Genomic DNA, 19,138 nt, shown 5'->3' on the forward strand with positions numbered 1-19,138 from the left:
AGGGGACCCACTCTCTGTCGCCCGCAGACCCCAAGCTGACCAGCTGCGCCACCAATGCCAGCATTTGCGGCGACGAGGCCCGCTGCGTGCGCACCGAGAAAGCGGCCTACTGCGCCTGCCGCCCGGGCTTCCACACCGTGCCCGGCCAGCCCGGATGCCAGGGTGGGAAACGGGATCCAGAGGGGGTGGGTGGGTGGGAGGCCCAGACGCAAGGCAGCCCTTGACCCTCCCCTGTGACCACCCCCCAACCCCAGACATCAACGAGTGCCTGCGCTTCGGCACCTGCTCGCAGCTCTGCAACAACACCAAGGGCGGCCACCTCTGCAGCTGTGCCCGGAACTTCATGAAGACGCACAACACCTGCAAGGCTGAAGGTGCGGGCCCGCGTCGCGCGCACACCTCCCCCACCAGTCCCGGGTCAGGTGCACACGCAGACACGGGCACTGACGCCGTCACACATGCCTGCCTGCACAGAGTGCTCGCCACTCACACACACCCACCATGTGTGCACACACCACCCAGTCCCGTGCCCACGGCCACCCACACCCCACCTGCCCCTGCACCTCATGATGGCATGGTGTAGCAGGGGACACAGGAATTGCCATCCAGGCAGAAGGGGCTGAGGCTGGACACCACCCCAGCAGGGGCGGGGCGAGCATTAGCTTCTGCTTGGAGCAGGCGGTTTAAGTAGGGAAGCTATGGGTAGTATGAAAGGGGCTGGGCGTAGTGGGGGTGCACATCCCAGCTGCCCTGCACCCAGCTCCAGGCCCAGATGCCCCAGCGGCAGCCCCAGCCCCTGCCCGACATCTGGCCACTCGCCCCTCCAGGCTCCGAGTACCAGGTCCTGTACATCGCCGACGACAACGAGATCCGCAGCCTGTTCCCTGGGCACCCACACTCGGCCTACGAGCAGGCCTTCCAGGGGGACGAGAGCGTGCGCATCGACGCCATGGATGTCCACGTCAAGGCCGGCCGTGTCTACTGGACCAACTGGCACACAGGCACCATCTCCTACCGCAGCCTGCCCCCTGCCGCACCCCCTACCACTTCCAACCGTCACCGGCGGCAGATCGACCGCGGCGTCACCCACCTCAATGTGAGTGCCCAGCCAGCCACGCATTGCAGAACAGACTTTGAAAAGGACAGTGGGACAGGGCCAAGGGGGAGGGTACGTGGAGAGCGAGGGTTGTGTTCTGGGTTGTGTTCTGAGTCCCGGCCACGGGCAGGCAGCACAGACAGAATCTGCAGGAGCTGGCGGGCTGAGGGGCCTGATCGTCACCTGCGCCGTGGGCGCTCGGGGAGGAGGAACTGGTGGGACGCCTGGGAAAGCCAGGGGCCTGGCTGTCGGTGTAGGGTGCCAGTTCCCCAGGGACAGTGGTGGCAGGGGAGAGGAGGCGGGCAGACAGGGAGAACCCGGTGTCCGCTCAGATTTCAGGCCTGAAGATGCCCAGGGGCATCGCCATTGACTGGGTGGCTGGGAACGTGTACTGGACTGACTCGGGCCGCGACGTGATCGAGGTGGCACAGATGAAGGGCGAGAACCGCAAGACGCTCATCTCGGGCATGATCGACGAGCCCCACGCCATCGTGGTGGACCCGCTGAGGGGGTGGGTGAGGGCCCTGGGGGCCAGCTCCACGCCGGGGTGGGGCCCAGCAGCTCCATGGGGCTGCTCCAGGCCTCTCCTCTGCGCGGCCCCCCCACCCCGCCCCAAATGACTCCACCCACTTTAGAGTAGAAGACTTGACCCGGTCGGGGGCCGGCTCCCTGAGTCTCTGGAGGAGGAGGACAGGACCCCTCTTCCCAAAGCCCATCAGTCCCCGTGGCCAGCCCAGGAGGCCCACACTCGCCCTCCTCCCTCCCCAGCACCATGTACTGGTCAGACTGGGGGAACCACCCCAAGATCGAGACGGCTGCGATGGACGGGACGCTTCGGGAGACACTGGTGCAGGACAACATCCAGTGGCCCACAGGTCTGCAGGGCCGGGAGCCGGAGGGAGCTGGCCACCGTCACACAAAACCGTGGACCAGGAGGGCGGGGTGGGGGGGCGGATTTCCCAGAAGAGGTGACTGGCAGTGGTCAGGTGAAGCAGGGGGAGCTGTCGCACACACAGAGACGGCGCTGGGGCAGAGAGGCTGGGCGCTCACAGCCACCCTGCCCCGCTCCCAGGCCTGGCCGTGGACTACCACAACGAGCGGCTGTACTGGGCAGATGCCAAGCTTTCGGTCATCGGCAGCATCCGGCTCAATGGCACCGACCCCGTCGTGGCCGCAGACAGCAAACGAGGTCAGAGCCGGCCATAGCCTCGCCCCCGCCCTGCCAGCAGGCCTGAGGCCCACCCTGACCCTCTGACCCACTTGTCCTTGTGAGCGATGACTGAGTGGCATGATCGGTGGCATTAGCACCTTAGCAAGTGTGGAGGAAAGAGCAAAACCCTGCTGTGGCCCCGAAGTCCTGGGGTGGTGGGTGCTTCTGCCGGCAAGGGCCAGCCGGAGTCTGCTTTTGCCCTGCTAAGTTCCCTTGTGCCAAGGAGGAGGGGGAGGGGCGGGGCCAGGGCCTCACTCCCCTGTGATGCCGCCTCCTCCTGCCCCACAGGTCTGAGTCACCCCTTCAGCATCGATGTCTTTGAAGATTACATCTACGGCGTCACCTACATCAACAACCGCGTCTTCAAGATCCATAAGTTTGGCCACAGTCCCTTGATCAACCTCACAGGGGGCCTGAGCCACGCCTCTGACGTGGTCCTGTACCACCAGCACAAGCAGCCCGAAGGTGGGGCTCGGGGAGACCAGGGGCTCAGGACGTGCTGGGGGTGCACGGGGCTCAGGGAAGGGCCCTGCTCACTGTCCTCCTGCCCCCCCAATGTAGTGACCAACCCCTGTGACCGCAAGAAGTGCGAGTGGCTCTGCCTGCTGAGCCCCAGCGGGCCCGTGTGCACCTGTCCTAATGGCAAGCGGCTGGATAACGGCACCTGCGTGCCCGTGCCCTCTCCAACGCCCCCACCAGACGGTACGCCCCCCTTCCCGCTGCTTGCTGCCCCCCACCCCCGGCTCTGCCTGCTGACGCTAACGGTCAGTCCTCGCTGTAGCTCCCCGGCCCGGGACCTGCAACCTGCAGTGCTTCAACGGCGGCAGCTGTTTCCTCAACGCCCGGAGGCAGCCCAAGTGCCGCTGCCAGCCCCGCTACACGGGCGACAAGTGTGAGCTGGACCAGTGCTGGGAGCACTGCCGCAACGGGGGCACCTGTGCCGCCTCCCCCTCCGGTACGCACCACGCACCGGCAACCGCTCCTGGCCCCTCGGTCCCAGCCCCACGGCCCGCGGGCCTGGCCTCGGGCTCACGCCCAGCCCCTGCCTCCCTCTCCACAACCCCTGCATCCCTATCCCCTGGGCTCTGCCTCCCACCCAGGTCCTTCCAGCCCTGTTTCTCTACAGCAGGGCCGGGTGGTCCCGCTCACACATCCTCTCCCGCCAGGCATGCCCACGTGCCGGTGCCCCACGGGCTTCACGGGCCCCAAATGCACCCAGCAGGTGTGTGCGGGCTACTGTGCCAACAACAGCACCTGCACCGTCAACCAGGGCAACCAGCCCCAGTGCCGATGCCTCCCCGGCTTCCTGGGCGATCGCTGCCAGTACCGTGAGTGAGCCATCCCCGGGCCCTGGGGGCGGGGGGTGTGGCAAGAGTCAGGGATCCCCAGAGCACAGTGCGGTGGGCACGTGCCCAGGCTGCCGGTGTGTTGGCACACCTCCCTGACAGAGTGTGCGCCCTGTCATCAGGATTATTCTCTGTATCCTGGAGCCTGTGACATGGGGACACTAGGAAGCCCAGGAGAGGTGGGATCCTTCCACAGGACCTGAGGGGTCCCCAGTGCCCGGCCTCCCCCATCTACCAATGGAAGATCTTGGTGAGGGCGGGACTTGAGATGCTGCCTGTCCTGCCCCTGACTGCAGGCCAGTGCTCCAACTACTGCGAGAACTTCGGCACGTGCCAGATGGCTGCCGACGGCTCCCGGCAGTGCCGCTGCACTGCCTACTTCGAGGGCCCCAGGTGTGAGGTCAACAAGTGCAGCCGCTGCCTCCAGGGAGCCTGCGTGGTCAACAAGCAGACCGGAGGCGTCACCTGCAAGTAAGTGGTGCCCCACCTCCACCATCCAGCCTGGCCCCAGCCTCGTGCCCCCCACTCCTGGCCTCCCAGCCCAGCCCCTATTCCTCTGCCTCCTTCCCGCAGCTGCACCGACGGCCGTGTGGCCCCCAGCTGCCTCACCTGTGCCGGCCACTGCAGCAATGGCGGCTCCTGTACCATGAACAGCAAGATGATGCCCGAGTGTCAGTGAGTAGGGCCTGGGCCTCCCCCCGGGCAGAGCTCCTCCCGCCCTGCCCCAGATCTGAGCCCCCGCAGTCCTGACCGGGTAGGGGGGGCAGGCCTGCTCAGCCACGCCCCTCCCATCTGCAGGTGCCCACCGCACATGACGGGACCCCGGTGTGAAGAGCAGGTCGTCAGCCAGCAGCAGCCGGGACGTGAGTGGCAGGGCTGGGGCTGGAGCAGGGGACCTGTGCCCCCCACTTCCCTGGGCCCTTCTGACTACGCGTCCCTCCTGCCTCCAGATATGGCTTCCATCCTAATCCCGCTGCTGCTGCTGCTGCTGCTGCTGCTGGTGGCCGGGGTGGTTTTCTGGTACAAGCGGCGAGTCCGAGGGTGAGTCACTGGCGCCTGGCAAGTTCTGGCCGTGGTTTTGCCACCCACGCCCTACTCCCTCCCAGAAGTCCCTACTCCTCACACTGCTGGTCTTGCAGGGCCAAGGGCTTCCAGCACCAGCGGATGACCAACGGGGCCATGAACGTGGAGATCGGGAACCCTACGTACAAGATGTACGAAGGCGGAGAGCCGGATGACGTGGGCGGCCTGCTGGATGCCGACTTTGCCCTGGACCCTGACAAGGTGGACAGGGCAGACACAGGGTGGGGGGACGGCTCCCAGGGCAAGGCCAGGAGGCTGTGGGGGGACATGGGGGTGGGCGGGGCCACAGAACCCGGCCCCTGCGCCCCTGCGCCCCTGCTGACTGCTCTGTCACCTTGCAGCCCACCAACTTCACCAACCCTGTGTACGCCACACTCTACATGGGGGGCCATGGCAGCCGCCACTCCCTGGCCAGCACGGATGAGAAGCGAGAACTCCTGGGCCGGGGTCCCGAGGACGAGATAGGGGACCCCTTGGCATAGGACTCCCCCCAGAGAGCCTCCCACCCCCTGCCCGAGGGTTTCTCCAGCGAGCCCCCTCCCCAGCCAGCCGGATGTATAAATGTAAAAATGAAGGAATTACTTTTTATATGTGAGCGAGCAAGCCAGCCAGCGAGCACAGTGTTATCTCTTCCCAGTCCCCTCTTCCTGCCTGCCCCTCACCACCCCCACGCTGCCTTCGGGGGGAAGCAGGGAGGGCTCTGGGGGCTCCTTCAGCTTCATAGGGTCAAGGGGCCACTCCCAGCTGCCCCCCAGACGCACCCCACCGGGAGAGCTGGCCGTGCTGCCTCCCCTCCCACAGCAAGACACTTTGTCAAGGCGTCCCCTCTCAGCCCCCACCCACTTACCCACCCCCAGCCCCCCCGGGGGCGCATTTCGGGTCGGGAGGGTTCTTTACGGCCCTGTCTGGCTCTGGCTGAGGCCGGAAGGAAAGAGTGGAGACTTAGTTCTTGGGGGAGGTCACCCCAAGCCCCAGCCCCTATTCTGGGGGCACCTCTGAGATGGCCACACTCAGCACCCCTCCCAGACAGGCCCTCCCCCGCTCCCACCCCCGTCCCCCCCCTCCCCAGCCACAGGAGGGGGAGGAGGCGGGGCACGCCAAGGAAGGGCAAGCGGGCAGCCCCGTTTTGGGGACCTGAACGTTTTAATAATTTTTGCTGAATTCCTTTACAACTAAATAACACAGATATTGTTATAAATAAAATTGTTAAAAAAAAAAAAAGAAAAGAAAAAAGACGTCGGTGTCTGCTTGTGACTGCTACTCTGAGAGCTGGAGCTGCGCTTGCCTGCTTCAACCACCAGAGGGAGTGCTGCTCGCTGCTGGAGGCAGGCTTGAGCCTGGGCTTTTCAGGGCCTGTTTGGGGTCTTGCCACGCTGGGGAAGGGGGTGGCAGTGGGCTTGGCTGTGAGACCTTGAGCCCGTGACTTCACGGGTCCGGACCTCGTGTGCCCTCTGGCTCCAAGACGTTAACTCCGAGATGCACTTCTGTGCACTGTCACTTCCAGTGGACGCGTCCACCCCTTCCAAAAACCGTCTCCCACAGCAGCTAACAGGTGCACACCCTGGGCTTGGCGGGGGCTGCCTCAGGCTTCGGGCGGCCCCCTCTGCCCAGGTTTGCTCTTGAAGTGGTAAAATCTCACTTCGTGGAGACTCAGAGGCCTCTTTAGAGCGAAACCCTGGAATGAAGAACGCTGTGGCGGCCGCCAACAGACCCAGCTGGAAGTCCAGGGGCAACAGGAAAGGGCTGTGGCAATCACGGGCATCCCGGGTCTACTTCGGCTCCTGCCCTGGGGCTGGAACCCCTTGCCAAAGGTCACACGGCTCTGTGCTCCCCAGGGCTGAGAGAAAGGGAGCTCCCCCACTCTGCCCAGCAGCACAGGAGCCCAGGGAGGGTGCTGGCCATGCCTGTAGGCCCCTTAGCAGACTCCCAAAGCGAAGGACCGCATTTCATCCCCACCCCCCCACACTGGTTCACCTTCCCGGGGGGGTTCCTCCCTCCCTTCCTCCTCTCCTGGGGAAAGTGTGGATAGTGGTGCCTCCAGAAATGAGTCCTCCCATTCCCTCTTAGCCCTGGGCTTCCATCCCTGGCCTCCTGCTCCAAGTCCACTCCTGAGACCTTCCCCTGCCTGCCTGGGAACCCAAGAGCCCACCACGGGGCTGAGCAACCCAGCTAGAAGGGAAAAAGGGCTTTCTTGTTGATTGCTGAGCGGGCTGTGCCTCCATCCGGCCACCAGGTGGCGTCCACACTCCTACAGAGCTGCTCATCCTGAAGCCCCGCACAGCCCCCTCTATAACACACACTAATTATGCACCTGCGGGGGGACCCTAGCCCAGCCTCTCACTTCCTTCCCTCAGGCTATTTTGCCACACCCCCTCCACCCTCTGCCAGCCAGCCTCCCCCCTCCGTAGCAGTTCCCCGCTCCCCTCCACTGGCCCCACCCCCTCATCCCCTCCCTCTGCCAGCCCGTGCATCTGGCGCCCCCGGGGAGCCACTGATTCTCCGCCTGTCGCCTCAAGATCCCGAGCAAAGCATGGAAAGGCCCCCACCCCGGCTGCGGTTTGGAAGGCACAGCCTTCTGGTCAGCACCCTGACTCTGTCCAGGACCTGCCAGGCGATAGTCCACCAGGAGGCAGTCCTCCAAGATGACCTGCCTGCCAGGGGGTGGGGGGTGGGGTGGGGGGACCAAGAAGAGCGGGGGAGGGGGCAGAGCCAAGAACAGAGGCCGAGACAGTCAGAATGAGAGGCAGACTCAGAAACAAGAGTATCGAGCAGAAGCAAAGAGCCAGGGGGACGTGTGTGTGTGTGTGTGTGTGTGTGTGTGTGTGTTTGCATGCAAATGTATAATGGTGAGAAAACGGGATGACCTGAGACTGTAGCAACAAGGGACAAGTAATGGGGTGGGCCTGCAAGGCTTCAGGATGATGGGCATCTGTCCTGATGTACCCGCTGCCCCCACCCACCCCCAAAGCAGCCCCTGGGTGAGGGACTTGGGCTCTCAGATTCTGTGGCCTGGAGCCTGGACATTTCTGCCCATTCTTGCTCACTCCTCTGTGCTACCCCTCCCCGGGGCTCCTACCTCCTGGCTTCTGTCTCCCTGGATGTCCCAGTCTGCCTCCTCCAGCATCCCTATCCTTTCCCTGACCTGTGCGTGCGTGTGTGTGTACGTATGACATCTCATACTTACCTTTGTACATGCCTCGGCGGGTCTTCTGGGCTGACATTGCCCGAATGCACCTGTCTCTGTGTGTGCTCTTGGCCAAGGGGGTGGGGAACAGAGCTCTCTGAGTACCTGGCTGGGTGTGCTCATCTCTTGTGCGGGTATGTGTTTTTCTCCTACACTGTGCGTCTGTGTGTGTGTGCACAAAATGAGCATGTGTGTTGGTGTGCACCCTGGCTGTGCACCTGCTCCTGTGTGCTGGTCTCCACGAGTGCTCTGCCATGTGGGTGCACCTCCACGAAGGAGCCTGGCCCCGTGGATGCAGAGCGAGCACACCTAGGAGGGGCTGTGTTGGTATCTCGGGGTGCACGCCCCTCTCTCCATCTCTTCGCTGGCCAGGATCTCTCCTGTCTAAGGTGTGGGTCATACCACAACCTCGGTATAGCCTCAGCGCATAGCAACAGCGACAGCTAAAGACTCCAGGGCAGGGAGAGAGACTACAGGGAGGAGGGAGCAGGAGGAAGAAACAGCCAAGACAGGGACAGAGACAGGGCTGGGGCTGGGGACAGAGACAAGGACAGAGACAGACCGGGAAGGGGACGAGGATCAAGAAGAGCTAATGGTGAAAGATGGGACGGCGACAGGGAAGGGACAGAGGCTGCACCAGGAGGCTGGGCCGGCGGCTACGAGAAGGACTTCCTGCCCAGCCCCCTCGTGGGGGTCTGCGCTGTGGGGCGTGGGGGGGGGGCAAAGGTGAGCCGCCCGTCTCGCCGAAGTGTCCCGGGGCCGCAGGGGTGTCTTGGGGCGGGGGCGGGGCGGCGGGCGCCGTTCGTCAGCCCTATTGACAGACGTGATGGGGTTTCCGTCCGTGATCAATGATTCTCATCTCCGGGCCGAATGAGCCGCGGGGCGCCCATCCATCCCCGTCAGCGCCGCGCGGCGGCGGCCGCCCGAGGCCCCACCCGCCCTCACCTCGGCCCCTGCCCTGCTCCGGCCCGGGGACCCACCTTGGCCCGGAGCACCGAGAGACCCTGGTCCTGCTGCGCCGCCGGGCTCCGGCTCCGCTGTGTCCCCCGCTTCGTGTTGCAGGTCCCTAAACCCAGAGCCCCACGCCCTGCCCCGGTCCACCTGGGTGTGCAGAGCCCGCAGGTGGGGTACACGGCCCCTGGGCCCCTCGAGCCTCTCGCTTCGCACCTGGGCCAAGGGGCGTGTCCGGGGCGTGTCGGGGTGAAAGTCACCTTCGGTGCCCCCAGCTGGGCGGGAGGGGGCGCGCGGGGCGCGGCCGGGATTGGAGCGGCGCGGAGCCCCGCCCCCCGCCCGCCCGAGTCCGACCCAACTTTCTCCCCCTCCCGCGCCCCGCCCCCAGCGCCGGCTCCGCTCCTCGCGCGCAGTCCGCGGGCCGCGCCGCCTGCTCCCGCCGCCGCGCGCCCGCCCGGAGCCCTGCGTCCCGAGGCCCGGCTCCGGCCCGCCCCGGGACCCGCCCGCCCGCCCGGGAAGATGCGGCTGCTCCCGGAATGGTTCCTCTTGCTCTTTGGCCCGTGGCTCGTGAGGAAGGTAAGGGCGGCGGGGCTGGGGCGCGAAGGTCCCGGAGTGCGAGGGGCTCGGCGCGCCCGCCCCGCCCCCAGCCCCGAGCGGCCCAACTTTGCGCGGCGTAGGGGGACGCGGACGGACAGATCGCCGGGTTCCGGACTGGATCTCTCCCAGCGCAAGTTAGCGGAAGGCGAGAGGGGGCGCGGGGTGGAGGCCGGCGCGGGTGTGGATTCGGGCGCGGCGGGGGAGGGGACAAGGCGCGACCCGCGAGTGCGCCAGACAGAGCGGGAGTGCGAGACAGACAGACAAGCCAGCAGGGTGTCAGCCTTGCCGGCTTTCCGCGCCAACCTCGCTCGCCTTCCTCTCTGTCTGTCGGTCTTTCCAACCCTCCACCCCCGCCTCCCCGTCTCTCTTCTCTGCACTTGTCAAGATGCCAGGGAGGCTCTGGTTCCGAGCATACACGGCCGGAGCACACGCGCACACACGGACCCACACAGACACGGCTGAACTTGGCTACAGTCTCCCATTACATTTCCCGCGGAGACACCATCTCCCCTGCACAACCTCGCAGACACACCCCCCTCTCGCGCCCCGCAAATGGCGGGGGTGGGGGGTGCTGTCTGGAAGGGGAGTCTCTCCTCCTAATCCAACCTCTCTAGATAGCCTGCCTCCCTGAGGTTCCCGGGCAAGGACGCAAAGGCTAAGGGGGCGCAGACTTGATCTGCCTGGCTCTCCACTTGGTGTACAGGGTGTGCTCCTATGTGCAGTGTGCGTCCTGGTGTGCACCTGTGTGCGTGGGTGTGTCCAGGGGAGCCAGGCTTGAATGTCTGGTGCTGGGGCACAGGGTGTATGTGTCCGCTGCTGTGGTGTGGTGGTGTCCACCTGGCCTGGGAGAGTGCCAGCACTTGCCTTAGGGTGCAGCCAGCAGTTTGGGGCCCTGGTGTGTCTCCCATAATACAACGGGGCCTAAGCCCTGGACCCACATCTCCTTCCCTAAGCCTCTGCTGCCCGTGGGTTTCTGGTTTTCTGCACTCCAGTTGTGACCTACCTGGTTCACAAGCAGGTAGGTGGCTCCCTAGTTCTCCCTCCCCACCCCCTCAGCCCCTGGAGCCTGGAAAGGTGTAGTCCCCCTTTCCCCGGCCCTTGGTCCACCACCTGCTCAGCCGAATCACACATGGTGACTCCAGCAGGGCAGGGACTGCCCCCTGGGAAGCCGGCAATAGAGCACCCCATTCTCCCAGACCATCCTGGTGACCTTGAGGGCCAGGAAGGTAGGCACTGCTGCCTCGGGCAGGAGCTCCTTTTGCACGAGATGCCCAGCGCTGCCCTTAGAGGGCTGCAGAGGGGGGTCTGGGCCAACCACCCACCCTGCAGGAAGGCCTGGGGTTGGGGGGAGGTAGGGTGGCTCGCCCCTACTCCTCCTCCTGCTTCCTCCTGCTCCCTACTCTCCCGTCAAATAAACTCCCCTGTGCAGAGATCTGGTTTAATTTCCTTTGCCCCCTGAAGGGGAAGGAAACATCTGGTGGAGACTTGAGGGAGAGCGAGCTCGGGGATATGAGCGATGGGAGCTATCTTAGTGCGAGCGAGCTGCAGCTGTGGGCCTTCGTGGTGGAGCCGGTGGGGAGAGCGGCTCGTGTGCATGGGAGAGCCTGTGCTTGGCAGGGTGTATGTACACCCTGTGGGTGTGGGGGGTGTGGACAGCTGTTCCTGGGGAAGTGTGGGTCGCAAAGGCTTCGGGTGTCCACACACGGTGTGCACTCGTGAGTACCGAGTGTGCCTGCGTATGTACCCCAGGTCCGTGTGCTGTCTGGAGGTGAGTCCCTGGGGTGTGTGAGTGTGTATCCGTGTGTTGGTAGTTTTGGGTGCATTTGAGTGTGGGTAGGGAGTTATGAGCCTCAGGGCGTGCTCACATACCTGATCGTGCCTTATGTGTGTGTATGTTCCGGGTGTCTCTGTGCCAGCGAGTGGGAGTGGGCGAAAGGAGAGGCTGACCTGGGTGAGGGACAGCATACAGGGTAGCTTTGGAAAGCCCTGGCCATCAGATGCCAACAGCCCTGCCTCCTGCGCCCAGCTCACTGGCCTGGCCTCCCCAGGGTCTCTCCCTCTTTCCACCTGCTCCAGCCTCCTGCGTGCTTCAGGCTAGGACTCGTGGCCTGCATGGCCGCTGGGGCTCTGGCCTCTGTCTGCTGAGGCTTCCTCGGGATCTTTCTAACTGTCTCACTCCTTCTTCCCCTCTCTCTCGCTGTCTCTCCCACCCTTGCCAAAGCAGCTGCCTACTGGGAGAAGCAGCAGGCGATCAATAGTCACTAATCACTAATCACTAATTACTAATTAGCTGGGGAGGGCAGGGGCGGGGGCCCTGTGGGACCTTCCAGCTCTATCCTGCCTCAGGGAAGGATTAGGCCTGAATGAGCCTCTGTGAGCCGCTGGCCACAGCCCCTGGTCCAGCCACCCCCTCCCGCCTCCACACCCCCTCCAGCCCCTCAGCTAATCTCTGGCTGGGCCACTTAGGCACGCGCTGCCTGGGCCAGGGCCTAGAGCTGCTGGTGAGGATTTGGGGGTGATCAGAGGCAGCAGCTGGCCCAGAGACACAGGGGAGGGGGCTGCTGTGACAGTTCCCTGGAGCCAGAGCCTGCAGTGGAAGCCCCTGAATGGGGGCAGGCGCTCCATTGGAAAGGAGAATTTAGGGGGTCACGACTCAGGGTGGGCGAGATCCTGGAGCAGGTGCATGGGAAAGAGGTGAGATAATAAGGACAGAAGCAAGGGGTCACTGGGGTCAGGGTCACTGGGGAGGGAGCAAATAAACAGTGAGAGAGCAGGTAAGTTGGGGTGAGGGGGCTCTCAGACAGGGGTCAGAGGAGTAATTGGCAAGGGAACGAGAACTTTGGAAGGCGGCATTCTCTCGGTAGGCGGGGCCACGAGGGGGATAGGGTCACTGAGGGGGGCAGGGTCATGGGGGAGGGGCCGGGGCTCAAGTACAGGGGGAGTCGCAGGAGTGGGGCGGCAGCGAGCTGCGAAGCGGGGCGGGGGAGCAGGGAGCGCCGCTTTGAGCGGTGGAAATTGGCGAGTCTCCCCCTCTCCCCCGCTTGCCCCTCCTCCACCTCCACCCCGCCCACTCCCCCTCCGGCTCCGGCTTCGGGAAATTACATCCCCGCTCCGCGGCTCCCCGCCCCCCCCACGCGCCCCGGAGCCGGCGCCTTTATAGGCACATTTATTGCAATAATAAAGTGAGGCGCGGGGCGGGGGGCGGGGGGTGGCCGTTCCCGTGGGGACCGCGCCGGCTCTAGGAAGCAGGGAAATAAAATAAAATAAAATAAAATCAAAATTCAGATAACGGTGAGCCTTGCGCGGCAGGCCGCAAGCAGGCGGGCAGGCGGGGCTGAGGGGGAGGGGCCCCCCTGGCCCAAGGGCAGAGCCCACCCCACCAGCCGTCTCCCACCGCCCCAGGCACTAGGGTCTGGAACAAGGTCCCCTCGCCTCCACCTGCCTGGCCCCTCCCAGAGCCTGATCCTGCCTGGCTTTCTGTCCCCCCCCCCCCCGTTTGTGTCCCACACCTGTCCTCAACGCCTCTCCCCCTCCGTCTCTCCCATCTCTTTCCTTGCCCCCCATTTCCCATTCTAGTCCCCACCTGCTCACCCCATTCCCATCTCCTGGGTGTCTGCAGCCCCAGCATTCCTGTGTTTGCCCAATATCCTCCCATTTCTGTTCTACCCCTTTCGGTCCCTGACCGTGTCCCATCCTCATTCCCACCTGCCCCCAATGCCTAGCAGCCACTAACCCTGTCCCTACTTGGTTCCCATTCCACCATGCTCCATCTTCTGTCTGTGGTCCCCACCCTGTCCCCAACACTGTCTTGCCCAGTGCCTGGCCACCATTTCTCATCACCTCCTCCTCCTAAGCCCCTGGCCTAGCCTCACCTCCTGCTCATCCCAGCACCCTATGCCTGTGCCTGGCCAGTCCCCAATCCCGACTCCCCTCCGGCTGCTCTAGTCCTCACCCCAGCCTGTCCTGGTCACCCCACCTCTGTCCTTGGTTCTCAGCCAGACTCCTCCCCGCCCTGACTGCGGTGCCCTCGCCCTGGCGTCTTCCTAGGTGCAGGGGCTCGGCATGCTGTTGTCTCCCCTTCCTCAGTCCAGGCCTGGGCTGTCCCTTCCCCAGCCACAGGGGGCTGTCCCCTCCCCCAGCTGAATGCTGAGTGCCCTGCCTGACCCACGCATCAAGAGGAAAGCCACCGCGCAGTCGGGAGGCCCGAGGGAGGTGCACCCTGCAATGCGGCTGGGGGGCCCACAGCCTGACCCTCCCCCGTTCCCAGCAGTCCCATCCCAAAGGGCCCCATCCTCCCCCCTCCCCGGGGAGTTTGTTTAGCAGCAAGAGGCAGCCTCAACTCCCCCCAGGTGCGTGGGCCGCTGCCTTGGGGGCAAAGCGCTGCTGGCTCGGCTCCCACCCGCAAGGGCCTGGATGAGCCTGCTGAAGCCCCCCCCCAGCCACCGCGCACCTCCGCTCCCCGGCTCTGAGCCGACAGCTGTGCTAGCCTCTCCCCTCTGCAAATGTCACCGCGCCCAATTAGCTTAATTAAAGTGGCTCTGGATCCAGGGGGACCCCTCCTTGGACAACACCCTGCTCCCTCCATCAGCCACGGTGGGGGGGCAGACAGGAGCCCCTTATCACCTCGCTCCCACCCCTCCCCCAGGGTGGGAGACAGACACCCTGAAGGACGGAGAGAGAAAACCACAGACAGACAGACAGACAGGGAGAGAAGGAGGTAATTACTGAGAGTGCAGGAAGAGACTGGGGGGGGGGTGGAAAACAAGAGAGAGGGAGAGCGAGAGAGAGAGGGAGAGCGAGAGAGAGCGAGCTCGAGCGATCAAGGAAGCCAGAGGGAGGATTTGATTTTATTTTATTCCATGTTCCCATTTCTCGGCTCGTTTCCTCACAGCTCGCCCTTCCCATGTGAGCCCCCCCCCGCCAAGGTCGTTGTGGCCGGCCCCCTCAACTCTCCCTTTTATCTTGGCTGTCTCCAGTGGCAGGTGGGGGTTCCAGAGCCCAAAGCCCAGGGATTTGCCAGGATCAGAGAAGTAGAGACGGCAATTTGTCTGGGATGGGGGGGGGGGGCATCCTGGCACCTTTCTCTGCCCTGCCAAACCGGGTCCCCTCCCCCAGACCCCCTGTCCTGGAAGTCAGGGGACTGAGCAGCCCTGCCCCGTCCTAGGTTGGGTGCAGGACAAGGGGCCTGGGGCTTGCTGGGCAGAGGTGACTGGGTGGCATTTGGGGTCAGGCGACCAGGGACTTCGGTGGCTGGGTTTCCCGGAGAGAACAGCGATGGGGTCCAGAGGGGGTGGGATTAAAGGTCAGAGTTCAAACAACCCACTCTTCCAGGCACCCCCAGAAGCCTCAGCCAATCCTTCCTCGCCAGACCTCCCCAACCTGGGCTCAGACCCTGCTCTCCCCACATTAGCCCCAGGGGCTCAGACCCCTTCCCCTCCCCCTGGGAGGCCTCCTCTCCTTGCCCCAGCCCTTCGGAAGCCCACTCCCCAGATGTTACATGTCAGCTCCAGCTTGTCTGTCTGACTCAGTCACTGCTGCGCCCCTGCCCCCCTCACCTGGGCTGGGAGGAGGGCTGGATGGGAGGAGGAACGAAGGGCCGATAAATATGTATGACGGGCGGGTGGCGGCAGCATTAATAACCCGGGATCGCAGGCGGCTGAGGAGATTCCAGCCCGGCAGCTTGTTCTGCTGTCCCCATCCCCCGTGGACATGCGGTGTGGACACACGGGCGTGTGCAAACACAGGGGGCACTCTTGCTGCCCAACCTCCCTAGTCACCCTCGGACCGGAGCTCAGCCCCCGGGGACACTCACACACGCTCCCACACGCCTGTGGGGACACAGTGCGGCCACACTTGTTGTGTCTGCGGATACAGAGAGGATGAAAGGTGGTGCTCACAGAGGAAGAGTGATCTCTCCAGACAAACACAGGCAGCCACGAGAGTCACACAGACACGGCCACCACCGAGCGACACGCACACGCGCGCGCAGCCAAGCCAGGCGCGCGCGCGGCCGCGCCCCCTCAGGCTCAAGCACACAGTCACCGCAGAGCCCCGGGAGGTAGACAGCCGCCCAGACCCCGCACGCGGCGCTGCCTCCCCCGCGGGACCGCAGTAGCGGGGCCGCCGGCGAGGCTGAATGACACACTCTGACACGCACCGCTCCTCTCCCTCCCGCTCCCGCGCCCGAGCGGCATCTCCATATTTCTTCTTCTCGCTCTCCCGGTCTCCTTCACTCCCGGCCACCCCTCCCCGTCCCCACCCCCCCGCCCAGATAATTGATGGCCCGGGCCTGGCCCGGCCGCTCCCGCCTCTCGATCCATCTTGTACTCGCGCCCGCGCTGTCTCCCAGATCGGCCGCCACCTGAGACTCACAGACGGGTGGGGGCGGGCGGTCCGGCTCCCCTAGGTCCCCTCTGAGCCCAGGGAAGCGCCGCCCCGCGCACGCAGCGAGTGGTGCCCATTACGGCTCCAGCCACAATCCAAGGCACCCCAAACGCGCCCCCTGCCCGAAGGCCGGTCGGGGCGGAGGTGAGGCGGGAGCTCCTCGCACCTTTTTCTTGGCGCTGGATGAGGTCGCGGCCACAGCCTCTCCAGCTGCAGGCCAGGGTAGTGGGGACCCGGCTCCAGAGCTGCACTCCCTACTCAGATCCACTCCCGCACCGGCTGTGGTTTTTTGGCTCACTCTGGAGCTCCGTGAGTGAACGGAGCTCCATCGCAGCGCCATCTCACAGACGGAGAAACTGAGGTCCCGATATTTGCGGTGACTTGGCCAAGACCATACAGCTTGAAAAGGCCGCGCAGGCTTGCTCCAGGGCCATCTTGAAGACACCCCCATCCCCCGCTGCGGCCTACGGGAAGGGCTGGCGTGGGGAGGGCTCAGGCGCGGTCAACCCCAGCGTCTCTCTTTCCTGCTCTTTCTTCGTGCACAGGCCGCCAGCGCCCAGTTGCCGGAGTCCGGACTGCCGCAGTACCTGGAGCTGCGCCCCGCCGCGGCCGGAGGGGGTGCCACTGGCCAACAGCTCCCAGCGTCCAGGTCCTCCGAGGGCCTGGGCGCCGCCCGCGCCTGGAGCTGGGCCTGGCCGGCTAACCACACGGGGGCGCTGGCCCGGGCCGGGGCTGCCGGCGCGCTGCCAGTGCCGCGCACCAAGAGGAAGCCTTCCATTAAAGCGGCCCGAGCCAAAAAGATCTTCGGCTGGGGAGACTTCTACTTTCGGGTGCATACCCTCAAGTTCTCGCTGCTGGTCACTGGCAAGATCGTGGACCACGTGAACGGTACCTTCAGTGTGTATTTCCGCCACAACTCCTCCAGCCTGGGCAACCTCAGTGTGAGCATCGTGCCGCCCTCCAAGCGTGTCGAGTTCGGGGGCGTCTGGCTGCCCGGGCCGGCCCCCCACCCTCTGCAGTCTACACTGGCCCTGGAGGGGGTGCTCCCGGGCCTGGGGCCCCCGCTGGGGGTGACTGCAGCGGCAGCGGGGCCGGGGCTTGGGGGCACCCTTGGGGGCGCACTAGCAGGCTCCCTCGGGGGCGCGCTGGGAGTGCCTGGGGCCAAAGAGTCTCGCGCTTTCAACTGCCACGTGGAGTATGAGAAGACAAACCGCGCGCGCAAGCACCGCCCGTGCCTGTACGACCCATCGCAGGTGTGCTTCACTGAGCACACTCAGAGCCAGGCCGCTTGGCTCTGTGCCAAGCCCTTCAAAGTCATCTGCATCTTCGTCTCCTTCCTCAGCTTTGACTACAAACTGGTGCAGAAGGTGTGCCCAGACTACAACTTCCAGAGCGAGCACCCCTACTTTGGATAGCGCGCCCCGCCCCCGGCCCCGACCTTTCCGCCAAATCCCAGCCTGGCTAGGTGGAACCCCCCCTCCCCGTACCTCTCCTTCCCTGTGGCCGCGTCCAGCCCTTCCACTCTGCGGGCGGAGGGGAATGGCCCTCCCCGGGCCCATCAGCAGGCGCGTTTCCCCTTTTCCTAGCAGAGAGTGCCCCTGAGGAGGATGGTATGGCCCCCGCCCCGAGGCACGCCCCTAAAGTGGAGGGGCAGGAACGCAGCCCCAGAATACGTGGCTGGAAGGTGCTTCCAGCGCCCACGAGGTCTACACTGGATGCCCTTTTCGCCCCCGGCGCTGGGATGGGCACTCCCTTTGCCTGCAGCTTTAATGATGCCTGCCTGGCACCCTCCTCCCGCCCTAACTCTCTTCCCCCATGCGCTTGTCCTCCTGCCGCACCTGCCCCCGTGTGTAAGCCTGCAAAGGCCAATAGCCCCGGCCCGTCCCCGTCGCTGTCTGCCTGCGGTCTGCCTGCCCCCCTACCCTCTCCTCGCAACCCCTTAGGGTAGCGGAAGCAGAACTCGTGCGCCGAGGTGCCGCCCCGGGCCCCCGCCCTGGGCCCGCCCTCCTCCCGTCCCCGCAGTCCAGCTCCACCTGCCCTCTCTGCCTGCTTCCTCTCGGTGATATTTTTTATACGCCAAAACAGACGGGGAAGGGAACAAAATAAAGTGAAATCCAATACGCGTCTGTGTGAGACCTTTGTAGAGAAGAGGGGGGCAGGTGTGGGTTTCTGTCTGGTGGAGACCTGCCGGGGGCCTCCTCCCTGGGCGGCTCCTGGGGAAACTGAGGCAAAGCTTGCCAAGAGCCGGCACCGGAAAGGTCATCGAAGACCGGGTGGAGGAGGGATGAGGCTCCTCCCCGAGGTGAGTGAAGGCGGCTGTGGCGAATGGGTTGGAGGCGAATGGGCTGGAGCCCGAAGACCTCAGTGGGGAGCGGCGAACTATTTGGGGAAGGAGGTACAAGACCTTAAATGGGATGGACCTGCGGGGACGGCGTGGGCAGAGCGCTGACAACCTGCGAAGCTCCGCGGGGCTGGGGGGAGGCGGCAGGTTGGGAGGGAGGGGGAACGGTGTTTGCAGCATCTGGAGTCATCGATCTTCCTTTTCCTTCCTAATTTCGTGGGCGCTGAGTTTGCAGACGGATGAGAGAGGGAGGGAGCACTGGGATGAGGGGGTGGGGGAAGGGCCGGGCGCGGGTTTGGAGGGCGGGGCCGCGACGCCGCTGCTAGCCGCTTGCAAACACAGGCCCCTCCAGCCAGCTGCCCACCCTCCCCACCCCCGCCTCCAGCTCTTTCCTGCAGCCGCGGCTGCTAATTTTATCCGCCCCCAACCCTGGCCCGGGCGTTAATTGGCTGCGGCTTCATTAGCAGTTCTCAGCTCAGCGGCCCCCCTCCCCGTGGGACCCCTGACTGGGGCGAGGGAGGGGGTTCGGACAAGCTGAGGCACCGAGACCGGCCCTCCTCCTCCGCCTTGCTTCCCGGTGTCCACTGTCCAGGTGCCCCCTGGGGGAGGGCCATGTTCCCCAGGAGATCCCCCCCCCACACACACACACAGCCAGAAACTGAGTCAGGGCCAGGTCTGACCCAGACAGGCCAGGGTATGAGAAGTCTGCGAGCAGAAAGTCAGCGGCTGCTAGGTGGATGGGTGGACCGGTGGACAGGTGGATGCCCGCTGAGAGGGTGGCTGGGCCAAGGACAGACTCAGCCCAGCGCAAGCGGGCACGGGGAGGGGCCCTGGGTCAGAGGTTGCAGGAAGAACCCAGAAGGCTCGTACTGCCTGAGGAAAGCTGAGCTGGAGTGGCGGGAAGGAGGTTGGAGCTGAGGGTATGACCACTAGGTGGGAATGACTG

At 64.8% G+C, this 19,138-nt stretch overlaps 2 protein-coding genes across 2 annotated transcripts in view; both read left to right on the forward strand.

Moving 5' to 3' along the window:
* Window positions 1-5,305, forward strand: part of LRP1 (LDL receptor related protein 1) — a 74,976-nt gene extending 69,671 nt beyond the window's left edge. Inside the window, exons 74-89 of the mRNA XM_051832985.2 lie at window positions 28-162; window positions 255-374; window positions 828-1,096; window positions 1,429-1,607; window positions 1,865-1,971; window positions 2,169-2,285; window positions 2,595-2,771; window positions 2,868-3,008; window positions 3,088-3,261; window positions 3,473-3,634; window positions 3,949-4,123; window positions 4,226-4,327; window positions 4,451-4,515; window positions 4,603-4,693; window positions 4,792-4,936; window positions 5,077-5,305. Coding sequence (XP_051688945.2) covers window positions 28-162; window positions 255-374; window positions 828-1,096; window positions 1,429-1,607; window positions 1,865-1,971; window positions 2,169-2,285; window positions 2,595-2,771; window positions 2,868-3,008; window positions 3,088-3,261; window positions 3,473-3,634; window positions 3,949-4,123; window positions 4,226-4,327; window positions 4,451-4,515; window positions 4,603-4,693; window positions 4,792-4,936; window positions 5,077-5,217 — 2,300 coding nt within the window. The 3' untranslated portion in view covers window positions 5,218-5,305. The remainder of the gene's footprint in view (window positions 1-27; window positions 163-254; window positions 375-827; window positions 1,097-1,428; window positions 1,608-1,864; window positions 1,972-2,168; window positions 2,286-2,594; window positions 2,772-2,867; window positions 3,009-3,087; window positions 3,262-3,472; window positions 3,635-3,948; window positions 4,124-4,225; window positions 4,328-4,450; window positions 4,516-4,602; window positions 4,694-4,791; window positions 4,937-5,076) is intronic.
* Window positions 5,306-9,254: 3,949 nt separating this feature from the next.
* NXPH4 (neurexophilin 4) lies at window positions 9,255-17,973 on the forward strand. The gene is made up of 2 exons (XM_070052441.1): window positions 9,255-9,446; window positions 16,397-17,973. Exons 1-2 carry the CDS (start codon window positions 9,390-9,392, stop codon window positions 17,264-17,266), a joined length of 927 nt encoding a protein of 308 aa, XP_069908542.1. The 5' UTR covers window positions 9,255-9,389; the 3' UTR covers window positions 17,267-17,973.
* Window positions 17,974-19,138: the final 1,165 nt, after the last annotated feature.

Source organism: Oryctolagus cuniculus, chromosome 11 (assembly GCF_964237555.1).
Source record: "Oryctolagus cuniculus chromosome 11, mOryCun1.1, whole genome shotgun sequence".
NCBI classification, from domain to species: domain Eukaryota; kingdom Metazoa; phylum Chordata; class Mammalia; order Lagomorpha; family Leporidae; genus Oryctolagus; species Oryctolagus cuniculus.

Excerpts from the sequence above, each read along its gene's own strand:
- NXPH4 (XM_070052441.1), top strand. The coding sequence starts at position 9,390 with ATGCGGCTGCTCCCGGAATGGTTCCTCTTGCTCTTTGGCCCGTGGCTC. Across the intron at positions 9,447-16,396 it reads GCCCGTGGCTCGTGAGGAAG|GCCGCCAGCGCCCAGTTGCC; the intron begins GTAAGGGCGGCG and ends CTTCGTGCACAG.